General features: G+C 40.8%; 1 protein-coding gene across 1 annotated transcript; it reads right to left on the reverse strand.

Moving 5' to 3' along the window:
• Positions 1 to 2,125: 2,125 nt before the first annotated feature.
• On the reverse strand, positions 2,126 to 5,471 carry LOC115732224 (disease resistance protein L6-like). The gene is made up of 4 exons (XM_030662879.2): positions 4,906 to 5,471; positions 3,195 to 4,278; positions 2,767 to 3,051; positions 2,126 to 2,593 (listed from the first exon to the last, which is right to left on the reverse strand). The coding sequence occupies exons 1-4, from the start codon at positions 5,433 to 5,435 to the stop codon at positions 2,126 to 2,128; spliced, it is 2,367 nt and encodes a 788-aa protein (XP_030518739.2). The 5' UTR covers positions 5,436 to 5,471.
• Positions 5,472 to 18,113: the final 12,642 nt, after the last annotated feature.

Here is an 18,113-nt window from a genome sequence, read left to right on the forward strand (position 1 = left end):
TTAGACTCTCGAACCGATGTCGACGTCTACGAAGCAAAACCCGTCAATGTCTCACCTTGAAGTTCATATAGGCCACCATGCTTGATTCCTTTCATTATCACCGGGGCACCTCGAACAATCTTCAAAACTCCACCTTGTGAAGAATACCTACATCCAGCTGAATCTAGGGCACCCAAGGAAATTAAGTTTTTTTTCAATTCGGGAACGTGTCTTACTCCAATCAATGTCCTCACAATACCATCATGCATCCTGATTTTAACATCACCAACACCCACAACATCGCATTCAGCGTTGTTCCCCAACCGCACTTTACTACTATCCATGCACCGATAAGTAGCAAACCAGTTCCTATTTGGTGTAGCATGAAAAGAACAACCAGAATCCATAATCCATCCATCAAATGACGAATTCTCAGTGACAGACAAGACCCTATCGACACCATCAGAATCTTCTGCTACGGCTGCAATATCATCTGCAGATTCAACTCTAATTCCCTTACCCGTTTCGTTTTTCAGCTTAAAACAATTCCTTCTAAGATGCCCTCTCTTGCCACGGTTCCAACAGACAACACCGCCGGTCCTAGATCGATCGTGTCTATTTGAGTTCATACTACTTCTACTACCACGAGTATCGGTTCTTCTTCTATTTTCACCTACTAAAGCGGTAGATATATATTCGCCAGATTCTCTTCTACGTATGGCCTCACTTAAAATCAAATCTCGAATACCATCAAACGTCAAACTTGTTGACCCGGAGGAATTACTAACAGCAAGAATAGTAGTATTCCAACTATCGGGCAATGAGGATAATAGAATCAAAGCACATACCTCATCTTCAAAGTCAATATCAACTGAACTCAATTGACTAACGATCACATTGAATTCATTGATATGATTAGCAACAGACGCACCTTTGCTCATTTTCAAATTAAACAGACGTCGCATCAAATAGACCTTGTTGATCGCAGAGGGCTTCTCGTACATATCCGACAGGGCTTTCATCAAACCCGCAGTGGTCTTCTCTTTGACGATATTAAACGCGACGTTACGAGCCAACGTCGGTCGAATAACACCCAGCGTTCGTCTATCCAGCAATTCCCAATCAGCTTGCTTCATCGTCTCTGGTTTCTCCCCGGACAAGGGCAAGTGCAGCTTCATCCGATATAGATAGTCTTCAATCTGCATCTTCCAGAAACCAAAGTCCTTCCCCTCAAATTTGTTGATTTTCACTTTTACTTCTTCCGTCGCCATCGATTCGCTTCAACTCGACAAACCTAGCTCTGATACCAATTGTTGCGCGGAACAAGCGATCGAACAATAAAATAGACAGAACAAGAAAATAAATCGAACACCGGATGTACGTGGTTCGGTCGTAGAGACCTACGTCCACGGGGAGAGCAGCAACGAATTCCACTATAGAACGAGCGATACACGGAGATTACAGACCAAACTCGAGTAACTCAAACACTCTCGGTGTTTCCCAAGCCCCAATTACATTCAAGAACGCACACAGTGTTTAGCCCCACAATTCCTAACGAAACAATCTCTCAAACTCGTAAAGGAATTACACAAATCTAACCTCAAGATTTAATCGACTTCGACACTTGAATTCTTGATGTAATTCTGCGAACAAAAACTTCACTCGTCGGATGAACGGCACAAAAACATGCACAAGCACTCACATAAGCGGCGCTTCAATACCTTCGTACGTTCAACATCACCCGACTCTTGAGTATCTATATATATACTGTTAACTTCTTGGACCCCTCAATCAGAAGAGAATCCACGTCCAATATCTCCAAAAAATTCGGTCAACGAAAGTGCAAAGTCCAAGATTCCCTTTTATTTTATTTTATTTCTTTTCCTCTTTCTTGGCTGGTGCATGTTGGCTTTCCTTATCCGACTTCTGCAACAAGCCAATTTGCTTTTTGACTAAAAAGTCAGACTCCAAGATACGAAGTCCAATATGGACTTTGCTAATTCACTCCACATCCGAATTAGCCCAAAAAATTTCAAACAAACTTTATCCAATCTTGATCGCACCTTCAAAATAATATCCGTTATCTTTAAGATAACTTTCACAATCAAGGTAGATTTTCGCTTTGGGCTTAAACTCGAGACATATTTCAACAACAATGATCCAAGTTCAGTGTTTGGAGGTGAGGAAGTTTGCTCATTGTATTGGGCATTTCCACAATGGGTGTGTACGATACATTGGCAAATGACAAGCTTGATAGCCTACCGACGGAATCCGGTAATCTTGTAATACTCGTGTAGGATACATCCAGCTTCGTTAATGACACTAGTTTCGAAATTGAGTCGGGGAGTTCACTCAAGCTATTGCACTCCCTAAGAGAGAGGCACTGAAGATTTCGTAGCTCTCCAATTTGTTCAGGCAATTTTAGGAGTGACCAACATGACTCAACACTCAACTCGGTCAGCCATCTCAGTTTTCCAATAGAGCAGTCAATTTCCGTCAAAGATGAACAGTAAAAAATAGTCAACTTCTCTAAAACCGAATACTCGGGGAAAGTTGGTGTACCATGTATCGACGACATATCTTCGAGAGTGAGGACCTTCAATTTCCTTGCCCCCTACAAAAGCCAATGAAAAACATCAAGACAAACAAGAAATAAGGACTTAGGCTACCAATTTGGACCATGTGTCATCTTGTCCTCTCCACCAAATGAGAAAATTAGGTTATAAACCCATCGAGTTTTCTCCTTCGTTGAATGAGAAAACTAGACTAATAGGGAAACTGGCACACCTTGATTAGGCTCTCGAACACCTCTTCTGTGAAATCAAGCCCAAGAAGATTCACCAGAACCACGTTTTCTAGATGCAACAAATTGGTTGCCTCAAAATGATCAAGGCAATGCAAAGTGATCCATTTCAACTCCGGAAGACAGCCTATAAAGTCGCCTTGGCAGATGACATTATACAACCAAAGAAACCGCACACGCGGGAACCGCTTAATTTGCTCCGAAGTGACGGTTATAGGGGGTTCCCAAAAACCCGATGAAAAACGAAGTGCTTGAATGCTTTCCTTGATCTGCCAATGACATTGAGGAGCATGAGCAGGAATTTGTCAATATCCCATGATTTTATTACGTAGCTGCCTATGCAGAAATGGGATTAAATCCTCAATTAAGAAAAGGGTAAGCAATTGTGTATTCAAATTTCGTCATACTTTACCTTCGTTGATCTCAATTGGCAAATGATGTCGTCATCCCACAACCTACTATGCTCTTGTTTAGCAATGGCCTTTCCAAGGTCTCTAAATTGATCATGCATCCTAAGTATATCATCGTCTAAAACCTTGATCATGCACTTCTTAGTAAGGACATCAAGGGCATCCTCTGGGCCAAACCCGCAATCTTCCCACATGTACATTGGATCGGTCTTCTTCTTACCGATGAAAAAGCATGCAACATCAAGAAATATTTGTTGTTGATCCAGCTCTAAGGCATCATAGCTAATCCGTAGCTTTCCCAAGACATCTTTATGAGGTGTTTGCCTTAACTTCTCTAGCCTCTCTTCCCATATTTTTTTCTTTTCCTGACCAAAAAGCGATGAACCTATTGCTTCAAGAGCTAAGGGTAGTCCATCTGCAGTGGCGACAATGCCTTTTGAAAGACTGTAGTAATTAGCTGGAGGAGAGCTGTCATTGAAGGCATGTCTACTAAAAAGCTGGAGTGCATCTTTTTCGCTCAACCCTTCCATTTCATAAGGCAAAATTTCATACTTAAATCTCCTGATATTCAGAACACTCTTGTCCCTAGTAGTAACAAGTATCCTGGTACCAGGATACAAAGATTTCACTCCGATTAGTTGCTGGATTTGGTTGCCCTCATCGACATCATCCAATACAATTAGCATCTTCTTGTTGCAAATTGTTTCTTCAATCATATTGATCCCTTGATCGATGTTGTCAATGTTGCAAGCCGCTCCAGAATAAGAGATATCAGACAATAATTTTGTCTGCAGCTGGACCAAGCCCTTGGTTTTTGCGGTTTCCCTCACACCATCAAGAAAGCTGCAATTTTTCCCAAAGCGATGACATAGAAGGTTGAAAACACTCTTGGCGAGTGTTGTTTTGCCGATGCCACCCATTCCATAGATTCCAATGAGCTGCACACCACCGGATTTAATGTCTAATAAATTGTTTATGGCTGCTATTCGAACCTTCATTCCAACTAAATCTTCGGTCACTTGTCTTTGTCTTGTCTTGAGCCTAACCACAACCTCGTTAACAACGGACTTGATGAGATCCCCGTGGCTGCCACAAAGTTGAACAGTTTCAATTGAGAAAAGGTGATAAATTTGCATGTTGACCAACCATCCACTAGGCAACTGGGTGGGATCGCGATCAAGTTTAGTATATATTAAAAATTCAACGTTATCCCCAAAGCTTCGGGAACAAGATGAATTACAAACTTGAACATCCGTTACAAGTTTAAGTTAAAGGAATTAGAGGAAGAAAAATGTTTGATCTGATATCAGGAAGAAGAATCAAAATTTCTGGCAAAAAGAGTGAAAAATGAAAAACATAAACGTCCGATGAATTACTGTAACAGCAGAGTTGATTTGCTTACTTCTTTCGACGAGGTCAACAGTTCATTAACCAAGTTCTCTAGCATACAATATGAATTTTAATACATGTATGGATCAAATTAGTATATAAAAGATGAAGCAAAGCCAAATTTCTATACCATGGAAATTAGGTGAAAAACGAAATTATAATAACCCTATTAGGTTAGAAAAACTTTGGAAATCTCGTGATTCATAAAATGAAAATGAATATTTAAATTTAGGGAGTATAGATTGCAGTATAATTAATGAAATCATATAAGAACTATGGCCCCATTGTACAAAATAGTTTTGGCAATAAGGATTAGATTGTTACCCTGAATATTTCTCTAGCTCCCATCCCTTGGTGCCATCAACTTCTTTGAGAGCCTGCCGCCATGTCTCTACGTCCTCGGAGCTAAACTTCTTTTTCCGATCCTCCATCTTGTGCTCCAAATTCCTTATGGCCTTACTGTACAACGCGGTTTTCAACTTCGCGTCATCGGGTTTCACGTCATAGAAGATGGGCAGTATGACCTTCTTCTTCCCATCTTCTTCAGATTTGGAGGTGTTCTCCACCATCTTCGCAAGTTCGCGGAGGCACGAGTGACTTGAAGCGTAGTTTTTGGAGAAGATGGGTATGTAGAGCTTGGAATCGTCGATTGCTCCCAGAAGGTTGCCACTAATTCTTTCACCCGGTCGAAGCTCTACGTCATCGATGAAAACACGAACGCCGGCATCTACCAAGGCATGATAGAGGCTGTTGGTGAATCCACGACGAGTATCGAGCCCTCTAAAACTCAAGAACACCTGATACTCGCTGCCTAATGTATTCCTGGTGCTCCTTTCTTTTTCTGAGTTCGCCATAGGAGCTCACTTAGCACTTTGCAGAGTCAACCCCTCTCTCTCATAGGCACTTTTGAAGTACTTCTTCTTCAATCACATTGTATCGGGTATAGGCAATTTCGCAGAAAGCTGAAGATGTTTTGCGCTTCTCGAATGCAATTTCTTAATGTTATAGTCACGACGAAGACTTTTGAGACTCATAGGGAACCGTCGTCGTTTAATTTAACCTGCTGCGAAGTCTTCGAGAGGATGGCGTCCTTTGGGAATCTCGTCCCACATGTATATATTATTATACAATATATAGGTTTTTTTTGTCATTTCATATTTTTTATAAAATTTGAATTTTAATATTTTGAAAATTCATCATATTCAAAGTTATGAGTAGAAATCTTGAAACAAGACAAAGAAATATAATGAAAATTACTAAAGTATCCCACATCCTTCATCTACGCGGTTTATATTAGGGGTGAGCGGTTCCCGGTCTGGTCCGGTCCGGTTCCCATAAAAAATCGGGAACCAGACCGGTGGTCCCAGTTCCTATTTTTTGGAACCGCGGACCGGACGGGCCACCCTCGGAATCGGGAACTAGACCCGACCATCAGTCGGGTTCGGTTCCCGGGCAATTCCAAGAAACCCGTGTTCGTGAAAAAATTATGCAATTGTAACATTTAAATCTCAACAACAATTCAATAACATTTCACAATGTAGAATTTTATGCAAAAAGAAAGAAGTTTCTGGAATGGATTGATGATCTTTTTTAGAGCATCATCCCGTATTTATATTAATAGGAGAATCAATCACGTACAATAAAATCCCTAACAATGTGACAATCAAATCCCTCAAAATATGAAATCCCATTAACTAGCCCACTAATCATGGAATTTATGATATTCCATCAATTAGCCCACTAATTGTGGATCTAATTCTAAAACAAATATTACGACACCCCCCCTCAAGTTGGCGCATGGATGTCGCATATGCCCAACTTGGACACATGATAATCAAATACTCGCTTGCTCACCGCCTTAGTGAATATATCTGCGGTCCGTTTCGAGGATTGAACAAATGGAGTACAAAATTCTCCCGTATCAAGCTTTTCCTTGATGAAGTGTCGGTCAATTTCCACATGCTTAGTCCTATCATGCTGGACAGGATTATGTGAAATACCGATAGTAGATTTACTATCGGAGTAAATCATTAATGGCTTCTGAAATTGGAATCCCGGATCATCCAAAAGTTTCTGAACCCATAATAATTCACACATGCCCCGAGCCATAGAGCGGAATTCAGCCTCTGCGCTTGATCTAGCAACAACGTCTTGCTTTTTGCTTCGCCAAGTAACTAGGTTACCTCCAACATAAGAACAATAACCTGAAGTAGATCGCCTGTCATCCACACTACTAGCCCGGTCTGCATCAGTAAATGCCTCAACCTTCAAATGACCATGGTTCCGAAACAATATACCTTTACCCGGTGTGCCTTTCAAGTAACGAAGAATTCGAGTCACAACATCCATATGAGTAGTATACGGATCATGCATGAATTGACTTACAAGATCGATCGCATAGGCAATATCGGGACGTGTATGAGAAAGGTAGATGAGCTTTCCAACAAGTCTTTGATATCTTTCGCGATCTACCGATTCCCCTGTCTTGGCCCGAATCTTCGCGTTTGAATCAAGTGGAGTATCAATAGGTTTACATCCAAGCATTCCTGTCTGAGATAGAAGATCAAGTATGTATTTACGCCGACATAGGAAGATCCCATGTGAGGAGCGAGCTACTTCAATTCCAAGAAAATATCGCAGTTTTCCAAGATCTTTAATCTCAAATTCCTTTCCCAAAGCATTCTTCAATCTAATGATTTCACTACCATCATTTCCAGTCACCACAATGTCATCCACATACACAATTAAGAAAGTTGAGAGAGAACCACTACGACGAATGAACAAGGTGTGATCAGCATTACTCCGAGTGTATCCCCGAGCTCGCATAGCTTTGATGAACCCGCCAAACCAAGCCCGAGGTGATTGTTTAAGCCCATATAAAGAACGTTTGAGATGACAAACCTTTCCAATGGTCGTGCTATCTACAAAACCTGGTGGAATGTCCATGTACACCTCCTCATCAAGTTCTCCGTGAAGAAATGCATTCTTCACGTCTAATTGTTGAAGGTCCCATCCATAACTTGCGGCACATGATATAAGAATCCTTATCGTATTCATCTTTGCTACGGGGGCAAACGTTTCTTGATAATCAACACCTGCAATTTGAGTGAATCCCCGGGCCACTAGTCGAGCCTTATACCTATCCACAGTTCCATCAGCATTTTGCTTAAGCGCATAGACCCATTTGCACCCCACTGTTTTCTTCCCAGGAGGGAGGGGCACCAAATTCCAAGTTTGATTTTTCTTCAAAGCCTCCATTTCCTCTAACATGGCATCTTTCCATTTTTTTTTTTGTTGAATAGCAATCTGCCAAGTATTAGGAATAGACACGGAGTCTAAAGAAGAAACGAACGATGAATATGATGGAGAAAGAACAGAAGAGGAAGTATATTCATCGATAGGATACCGAGGCTTACCAACACAAGACCGTTTACCTTTACGGAGAGCAATTGGAGTTGTTTCATCCTCAATATTGTTGTCATCGATAGGACTAGGCTCCGGGGGTGTTGTATTGGATTCTGGTATTGCCTGTGAAGACTCACCGGGAGGATTACCGGGCATAGCAGCCTGTTTATGGGAATAAACATGTGAATAATCTCTTTGAACAGGTGAAACCTCTTCTGGGGTTACACTTTGATTCACAATAGGCTCCTCTGTTTGCTCTGTTGATAATGGCACCGAGAGCTCGGGGAATGGTTCAATAAATGTCGAACTAGATATCTCGGAGAGTGGATTATCGAAAAAAGCTTCAGACTCATTAAAAATAACATCTTTGGAGACATAAAACTTGCGAGTGGATGGATGATAACACCTATAGCCTTCTTTGGGAAGAGGAATAACCTAAGAAAATGCACTTAAGACTCCTAAGAGACAATTTACTCTTCACCCGATGATCTCTAACAAAACAAATAGACCCAAAGATTTTTGGTGGGAGGATAAATGTATTTTTCCCAGTCAACACATAAATTGGGCTTTTATTTTGCGGAACCCTGGATGGCATACGATTAATTAAGTAGGCAACTGTAAGAACGACTTCACTCCAGTAGGATGGTGGGACATGCATTTGAAATAAAAGAGAACGTGCAACTTCAAGAAGATGTCTATTTTTTCGCTCTGCCACACATTTTGTGCAGGGGTATCCACACAACTAGTTTGGTGGAGAATACCATGCTCTCGTAAAAAAAATTGAAAGGAAGAGGCACAATATTCTCTACAATTATCCGTTCGAAGAGCCTTAATGGTAGCATTAAACTGGGTTTGAATTATTTTGAAAAAGGTTTTGAAGGCCTTGAAAACATCACTTTTATGTCTAAGTAAAAAAATCCAAGTTGCTCTACTATAATCATCAATAAAGGTCACAAACCAATCATACCCAGTAATAGATTTAACAGGGGAAGGACCCCAAATATCAGAATGAACCAAATCAAATGAAACGAGACTTCTATTATTTGACTCTGGATAAATAGTTCTAGTCTGCTTAGAATAAGCACAAGTATCACGAAAAAACCGATGATCTTTAACTTGATTCTTTAAACTAGGAAAACATGAATAGAGAGTATGAAGTGGTGGATGCCCCAAACGTCGATGCCATTGTCGCAAAGAAGAAATAGCAGCCGAATTGGAATCTGCAGTGCTAGCCTGGATAGGTCTTGCCGGTGATCCATCTAGCCAGCAAAGTCCATCACGTACACTACCACCGCCAATCTTCACCCCCGTCACCAAGTCCCGAAAGACACAATATGTAGGATAAAAGATTACTTTGCAATTGAGATCTCGAGTAAGACTACTAATTGAAAGTAATTGATTTGGAAATTTAGGAACATGAAGAACCGAAGATAATATCAAGGATGGAGTGCAAGAAATTGATCCCTTTCCCGATATAGGAGAAAAAGATCCATCGGCTATCCTAACTTTGTCACGTCCGGGACATGGTTTATATGATTCAAACCGACCTAAACATCCTGTCATGTGATCAGAAGCTCCCGAATCTATGATCCAAGGAGATGAATGTGAAGATATACCCGAAAAAGGATGAATAGTAGAAGAAATGGCAGATGCACTAGATGCCACATGAGAGGAATTAGGACCCTTCAGATTAATCATATCCTTGATAATTTGATGTATCTCCTCTTTGGTGACAAAATTCCCAATATCACTAGGACTTGCGGACTCGGAACTAGTTGGCCCAACCACCTCGGCTTCATGAGCTTGTGAACGACCCTTATTCACACCTTTGCCCTTGCCAATTCCTGGCGGTTTTCCATGAAGTTTCCACCTTTGCTCTCTGATATGATAAGGTTTACCACAATAATCACAGCGAATAGAAGACTTATCTGTTGATCTTGGGACATGAACTTGAGAGGATCTCAACGTGGAAGACATGATAAGAGCCGAACGGTCGGGAGCAGGAGTAGGAGTTCTAGAATATAAGCGCTGCCGGTTATCTTCCTTATGGACCAAGGCATAGGCCTGCTGAAGGGTAGGAAGAGGATCTTTTTGCAAAACGTTTTGACGCACGATATCAAATTCCGGATTCAAACCCATAAGAAATTGATATACACATTTCTTATCTTCTTTTTGTTGAAGTCGAACAACGACGTCCGCAGCAAGTCCCTCATAAGTGTCATCATAAACCTCCAGCTCCTAACACAAAGTACGTAGTTTTGAGAAATAAACACTAACGGACATACCTCCCCGTTGAAGTTCCTGGATCTTCTTCATCAATTCATAAATCTGAACATCATTTCTTGTCTCAGAATAGGTATCCTTAACCGATACCCAAATATCCCGTGCTGTCTGCATAAAAACATATTGTTTACGAATACCATCAGTCATATGATTCAAAAGAAATGCCTTTACAGAGGCATCTTCAGCCAACCATCTCGAGAGGGCCGTCGGAGGAGTAGTAGGTCTTGGTTTCTCCCCCGTGAGAAAACCAGTACATTCTCCCGATGCAATACCGATCATCATAGATTGTGACCAAAGTAGGTAATTAAGGCCATCAAACTGAACCGAACCGACGGGGAAGAGAATTTTTTCATATTTCCGCCCGGTTTCAGAAGTAAGAGAATCGACCTTATCACCAGAATTTTCCGACATCACTGCTAAATGACAATAACTCGAGATGGAAGAAAAAAAAAGATTATGATCTGATTAGATCATAAAAGTGACCTCTATAGGCCGAGGTTAGGCCAAAAAATAAAAGAAAGCGAGATCAACTAAGAGAGTTGTAGGCTTCGGCAAAGAGATGTGGTGGAAGATGTGGTGGTGGTGATGGTACAACAACGGAGAAGTTTAAGATGGGAACCGGAAAACTAGCTCTGATACCATGTAGAATTTTATGCAAAAAGAAAGAAGTTTCTGGAATGGATTGATGATCTTTTTTAGAGCATCATCCCGTATTTATATTAATAGGAGAATCAATCACGTACAATAAAATCCCTAACAATGTGACAATCAAATCCCTCAAAATATGAAATCCCATTAACTAGCCCACTAATCATGGAATTTATGATATTCCATCAATTAGCCCACTAATTGTGGATCTAATTCTAAAACAAATATTACGACACACGATATCTAATCGGGATGGACGCATTATGGACAATGCATTCGACTTCCTCTTCGAAGACTTCTTCACCTTCATGTTCTAGTGAGTCCATCGGCGAAGTCATCTCATCGATGGATTTGTCTACTTCCATTGACATATAGGTAGATCACCTGAATCAAGTAGATTATAAGTTATAAAAGCTAAGGGAGATCGATTTCTAATTCAAAAGCTTAAAAGACACCACAACTAACAAGCAGAACCTTCAAAGAACAGAACGACCAGCCAAGTCAAATGATAATTAGTAACAAAATTCTCACCCAAAAACGAAAAAGAAAACTGCAACATGTTTATTCAAATCCGTCAATCACCAAGGAGCTGCAAGAAGTTCTTGCAAAGCTCTGTTTTTGCCAAGAACACTACATTGCATATGTAATAAGATAGGTCATTGAGACATACAAAGCTCTGTTTTTGGCCCCAAAGCACTAAATTCTAGAAACCACGAAGTATGGAACTGGTAAGTCAATATAAAACTAGGGCCAAGAAAAGAGAGCATTGAGCATTTACCTTGACGAGACGCGATTGTGGCTGCGATTGGCTAAAATAGAGCGAGAGAGGGAGGCGAGAGTCTAGATTCGAGCCGAGATCTTGAGCAAGAGGAACGCAACGTGGGCAAGAGGGACTGAGTGAGCCGAGCAAGAGGCGCTTGTGTGAGACGGGATCGAGCAAGTTGAGCGACGCTGGAGGCGTCGAGTAGAGGCACACGCACGCTTGAGAGAGAAGGCCGAGCGGTTGGGCTCCTAGGGTGAGGCACGGAGACAGGATCGCCCATCGGGACTTGCGAGCCGTGAGAGAAGTGGAGATTGGAGAGGCAATAAAAGAGGTCTGCGCATGAAGTGAAGCGAAACTAAGCAAACCCTAAGCCTAAACAAGTAAACATTAGGTTTACTTTATAAAAAAAGAAAAAAAAAAGGAAAAAGACCAGTCCAGTTTGGTCTTGGGCCCTGGAACGGGGAACTGGACCGCTCGGTCATCGGTTTCAATTTTAGGAATCGGGAACCGGACCGGATTCCTCTAAAATCGAGAATCGAACCATCGGTCCCGATCTGGTGCAGGCGGCCCCGGTTCGGGCTGTCTTTTTTGCTCACCCCTAGTTTATATGCTATTTGTATGCATGTGATTTGCTTTTCTCTATCCAGTTTTTGAGATGGACACTTCCGTTTAATAGAGACATCATTATGGACGTTTGTATTGCGTGAACAGACAACTTTGCAATAGGTGCAGAAAACATTACAATTTGAATCTAATCCCATTTGCCAAGGCCTACAGGCAACTTCGCAGCAGGTGCCTTTGAACAATAATGGAGGTGCACCTTTTCACACGCCCAATTTCATTCGAGTAGGTGCTTTTCAACAAAATGGAGGCGCACCTTTTCACACGCCCAATTTCATTCGAGTAGGTGCTTTTCAACAAAATGGAGGCGCACCTTTTCACACGCCCAATTTCAATCGAGTTTCTTCTTGGTGCTTTTCCCATTGGCTAATAGAATAGGATAAAAAATCGAACGATTTTATCGTATCCTATTTGCTGTTTGATGAACTAAGAATTTAAAGTTGGATAAGCAGAGGTAAGGCATGACTAATAAGGATGTCAAAGGGTGAGGTAGGGTAGGGTTTCCACGAGACCTGACCTGACCCTTAAGATTTGTGCGTGTTACACGCCCCGACCCCACCCGAACTGACTATCAAGAGGAAAAAAATGGGTCGGGTCGAGGGCGGGTTTAGTCTTTTTTTATTTATTTTTAAGGTCGTATGGAACTAGAGAGAAGATTATGTGATTTGTCTTTCTTATGTTTTTGTCTACCTTTAATTCCATCAGCTTCAAATGTATCCTTTCGCATAAGGTGTAAAGAAGATTACTCATTATTCACCCTCTAGCGGGAGAGCAATGATTTACAAATAGAAAATCGGGCAAGAAGAGATGAATTTTTCGAAACCTAAACGCAGAACTTGGTTGAAAATGGAATTCAATATAATAAGGGTATTGTGCATAAAATTTTTTGTTCAATGGTATACCATCACCTGTAAACTACATTGGAACATCATCATCATCTAAAGTCAAAGTTAACTAATAAGCAAAGTCAATTTCCACCGATCAGACCGCGTAGTTCCTTCGAGTCATCTTCCCCTTCTTTTCTTGCTGGTTTGCTGAGGAAATTTGCCGGAAACCATAAGCAAACTTCCCATGAATTTCCCAAATTTGTTCGCTTCTCCTTCCCACTCGTTATGGAAAGTCTGACCCCTTCCTTAAACAACAAGAAGGAAACTGCCAACTCATGTCCCACTAAACTTCCTCTGGCGTGAGTCATCAAAGCAACAAGGTGGATGCCGTCAACCTCCAGTATCCTTCAAAACAAAAGCTTTGTGACTCGTCGACATGAAACCGAAAGCTGGACTAATGCCTTTTCTGGCAGATATATTAGCTTACAGCTCCCAACAGACAGCAGCGCTAGAAAAATATTGCCGAGTCCGGACTTTAGATGTTGCAGACAATCATGCAACCAACGACAACCATCGACAACTAACGGTACCCTGGATCCGTGGCATATCTGATCTACTATACATACGTACAGAGCAAGGTTTCATGTACAAATAAGATCGCACATCGGGAGTATCCTCAGACCTGACTGAGGAACTGTCTTGCATCGCACTTCAAAGGGTATCATAATAGCCACGGACGATGATGTGAGCATGGATGTGCGGGACTCCTCTCGCCGCGGATATCGCTTCGTTCAGTGTGGTTGCATGATGGACAACCTTCTTAATTCTCTGCGCATGCAGGTTCCAAGCCAATCAAGATTGATAGGTTTCGAGTATTGCAAAAATCAAATTCACATGTTTTACCTAAACCAAGAGGGGAAATGTGTGTTAACAAGTGCCTCAATCAGAATTCTATGTTTCAAGCATTTGAAAATGACCTCTTCGACCTCTTCGGCATGTCACAATTTCTTGTAATATGACGAATTAAGCCAAAATCTCAATTAAGCCCAAGAGCTTCGTGCCGCCGCCGTGCCCGCAAGCTGCCGCCGTGTCGTCGTCGTTGTCCGAGTCATCATTGAGTAAAAAAAAAAAAGTTATTATAAATATAAAAAAATAAAAAAGGACCCTCATGAGCTGCAAGCCCGCAAGTTGCCACCGTGTTATCGTCATCATCTGAGTCGTCACGGAGTAAAAAAAACATGTTATTATAAATATAAAAAAAAAAGTAAAAAAAGGATCCCCGTGAGCCGCCACTCCCGCAAGTTGCCGCCGTGTTGTTGTCGTCGTCCGAGTCATCACCGAGTAAAAAAAAAATTATTTTAAATATAAAAAAGTAAAAAAAAATGGCCTCCATGCACCACAAGCCCATGAGTCTTGTGCTAGCACCACGCTCGCAAGTCACCGTTGTGTCATCGTCGTCGTCCGAATCGTCGCTAAGTAAAAAAAAGTTATTATAAATATAAAAAAAAGTGAAAAAAGGAACCTCATGCGCCGCAAGCCCATGAGCCTCGAGCTGCCGCCGCTGCACCCGGGGGTCCTTTTTTTACTTATTTCACTTTTTTTATATTTGTAAGAATTTTTTTTTACAAGGCGACAACTAGGTTGACGACAACGACATGGCAGCAACTTACGGGCGCGGCGGTGGCACAGGTTTCGCGAGCTTGCGGGGTATGGGGTTCCTTTTTTTACTTTTTTTTTCTTTTTTATATTTATAATAATGCTTTTTTTTACTTGGCAATGACTCGAACGACGATGATAACATGGCGGCAACTTGCGCGCGCGGCGGCTACAGCTTAGGGCTCGCGATCTTGTGGCGCACGGGGGGACCTATTTTTACTTTTTTTATATTTTTTATATTTATAATAATGTTTTTTTTTACTCGGACAACGATGACGACACGGTGGCAACTTGCGGGCACGGCGGCGGCATAGGACTCATGAGCTTGCAGTGCACAGGGAATCTAAAAAAGAAAAAAGGTAAAAAAAAAAAATCTGCTGCTAAAAAAAAAGAAAAGAAAAAAAAATTAAGATTGCTTGTACGGCTATAATAGAGGCGCACATGACCTAAATCAGAAATTTTTTTTAAAAAACACTTAAATTGATAATTTCTTTTTTTAACCATATTTTTGAAAAAAAGTCCCGTTATTATAAATATAAAAAGAAAAAAAATTAAAAAATATATAAATTTATGGCCACAAAAATAAATAAAAAATGCAAAAAAAAAATAACGGGTGTGCGCCTCCATAAAAAAAAGGATCACCGAGTGCCACCGCCACGCCCTCAAGTTGCCGCCGTGTTGTCATCATCGTTTGAGTCATCTTCGAGTAAAAAAAAACATTATTTTAAATATAAAAAAGTAAAAAAAAAAAAAAAGGACCACCGAGTGCCACAAGCCCGCGATGATCGTGCCGTCGCTGCACCCACAAGTTGACGCCGTGTCATCGTTGTTGTCCGAGTCGTCACCAAGTAAAGAAAAAGTTATTATAAATATAAAACAGAAAAAAAAAGTAAAAAAAAGGAACCCCGTACGCCTCAAGCCCGCGAGCCCCGGTGCCTCCGCCGTGCCCTCAAGTTGCTGTCGTGTCATTGTCGTCATCCTAGTTATCGCCGGTAAAAAAAAAATGTTGTTACAAATATAAAAAAAAGTAGAAAAAGGACCCTCGGGCGCAGCGGCAGTGGCGGCTCGAGACTCACGGGCTTGCGGCACACGGCAGTCCTTTTTTTTTTTTTTTTATATTTGTAATAATTTTTTTTTACTCGGCGAAGACTCATACGACAACGACGACACGGCGGCAACTTGCGAGTGCGACGGCGACTCGGGGCTCGCGGGCTTGTGGCACACAGAGGTCCTTTTTTTTTTTTTTTTATTTTTTTATATTTATAATAGCTTTTTCTTTTACTCAGGGGACGACGACGACAACACGACGGCAACTTGCGAGTGCAGCGGCGGCACGGAGCTCGCGGGCTTGTGGTGCACAGGGAATATAAAAATGAAAAAAAGGTAAAAAAAATTAAGATGGCTTATGCTCATGTGTGAGAGGCACATGCATCTATAATAGAGGCGCACATGACCTAAATCAGTAAATTTTTTTAAAAAACACTTAAATTGATAATTTCTTTTTTTAACCATATTTTTGAAAAAAGGCATGTTATTATAAATATAAAAAAATTAAAAAAACAAAAATTTGCCGTTACAAAAATAAAAAAAATGAAAAGAAAATAATTGGTGTGCGCCTCTATGGTAGGTGCACATAGACATGGCCATTTGGGCCCATGGACCCAGAACCGGCCCGTTGACCGGACCCACGGTTCCATAAGCGTGGGAACCGGCCTGGAACCGCCGGTTCCGGGCCGGTTCCGACCCATCAATTTAAAAAAAATAAAAAATAAATAAATTTGGTCGTGGGGTAGAGAGCCCAATAGCTCTTTACCCGGGCCCCGCCCCCCCCTAACGGCTCTTCGGGCCGTTGCCAACGTGCAGCGGCCAATTTGGCCGTTCGAAAAAAAAAAAAAAAAGAATTATTTTTAATTCTTGCCTATAAATATCTATACTCTCCCTTTCATTTTTCTCACAAATCCTCAGAACAATTCTCTCAAATTCTCTCAAATTCTCTCAATTCGCTCAAATTCTCTCAATTCTCTCAATCCCGACTCAATTTTCTCAATCGGATTTCCGATCAATTCTCCGAAAAATGGCAAGTGGAAGCAGAAATGCTGACAAGGGCAAGATGACTATGGGAGATTCCGAGTATCCCATTCCTAAATATGATCCTCATGAGTATGCATGTTAGGAAGACAACGACGATAATATCAACTATGTCCCAATTCTGAACATCGAGCACATCCCAACACAAGAAAATCCTCATCCTCTCATTAGTGTCGAAGAAACGTCAACGGCAAATGAGCTGGAACGGAAGGGCCGAGATAATACATCCGACTTGTGGCTATACTTCGACAAGGTACATAATGAAGGCAAAGGTAAGTATAATATAAAATGTAAATATTGTTTGCAAACATATAAATTTACGAAAGGAGACGGCTACGGAACATTCCGTCGGCATTTGACGAAAAAATATCCAACGCAAGCGGGGATCGACAATACGCAACAACAAATTTCCGGATACGCCACTTCTAATCCTCATCCTATATTCCGTTACACTGATGCACTTTATAAACAAACATTAGCTGAATATGTTGCCCTTGATCATGCTCCGTTTAATATTGGTGAAAATTTTAATATGAAATATTTGATAAATCTTGCGTTGATTCCGCAAGCACGGACTATTCCAAAAAATACTCTTAAACGCGAACTTTTTCATCTTTATAAAAAATGAAAGAAATCTTTAGCAAAATTTTTTGTGAAATTCAATGGATGTGTGCATATAGGTAGCGATATTTGGAGTGATCCTTGACAAATTCATTCTTATATGGGTGTCACGTGTCATTGGATAGGTGACAATTGGACCATTCAAAAAAGACTTATTGCATTCCGAGTTTTTGATAAAAGACATTCGGCTCATAATATTTATAGAATAATTAGACAAGTTTTAGAAGAATATAATTTAATAAATAAAGTATTTTCAATTGGTTTTGATAATGCCGCCACAAATACCGCTTCTATTCCCGAATTAGAAAATATTTGCAAATCCACTTTTGGTGGACAATTTTTTCACATTAGATGTGCTTGTCATGTTTTAAATTTATGTGTACAAGATGGTTTACGAACTCTTGACACTTCTCTCGTCCCAATAAAGGGTGCAATTAAATTTTTATGGAGTTATCCCCATTTTATGAAATCATGGGAAAAATTTTGTGAACAAAATGGGAGAAGGGCAAGAAGATTTCAAAAGATATTCCGACTCGTTGGAATTCTACGTACGAGTTGTTTTGACAAACTTTTGATTATAAAGATTTATTATGTATGTTTATTTCACAAAATATTCCCAA

The sequence above is a fragment of the Rhodamnia argentea genome, chromosome 5 (genome assembly GCF_020921035.1).
Source record: "Rhodamnia argentea isolate NSW1041297 chromosome 5, ASM2092103v1, whole genome shotgun sequence".
Classification (NCBI taxonomy): domain Eukaryota; kingdom Viridiplantae; phylum Streptophyta; class Magnoliopsida; order Myrtales; family Myrtaceae; genus Rhodamnia; species Rhodamnia argentea.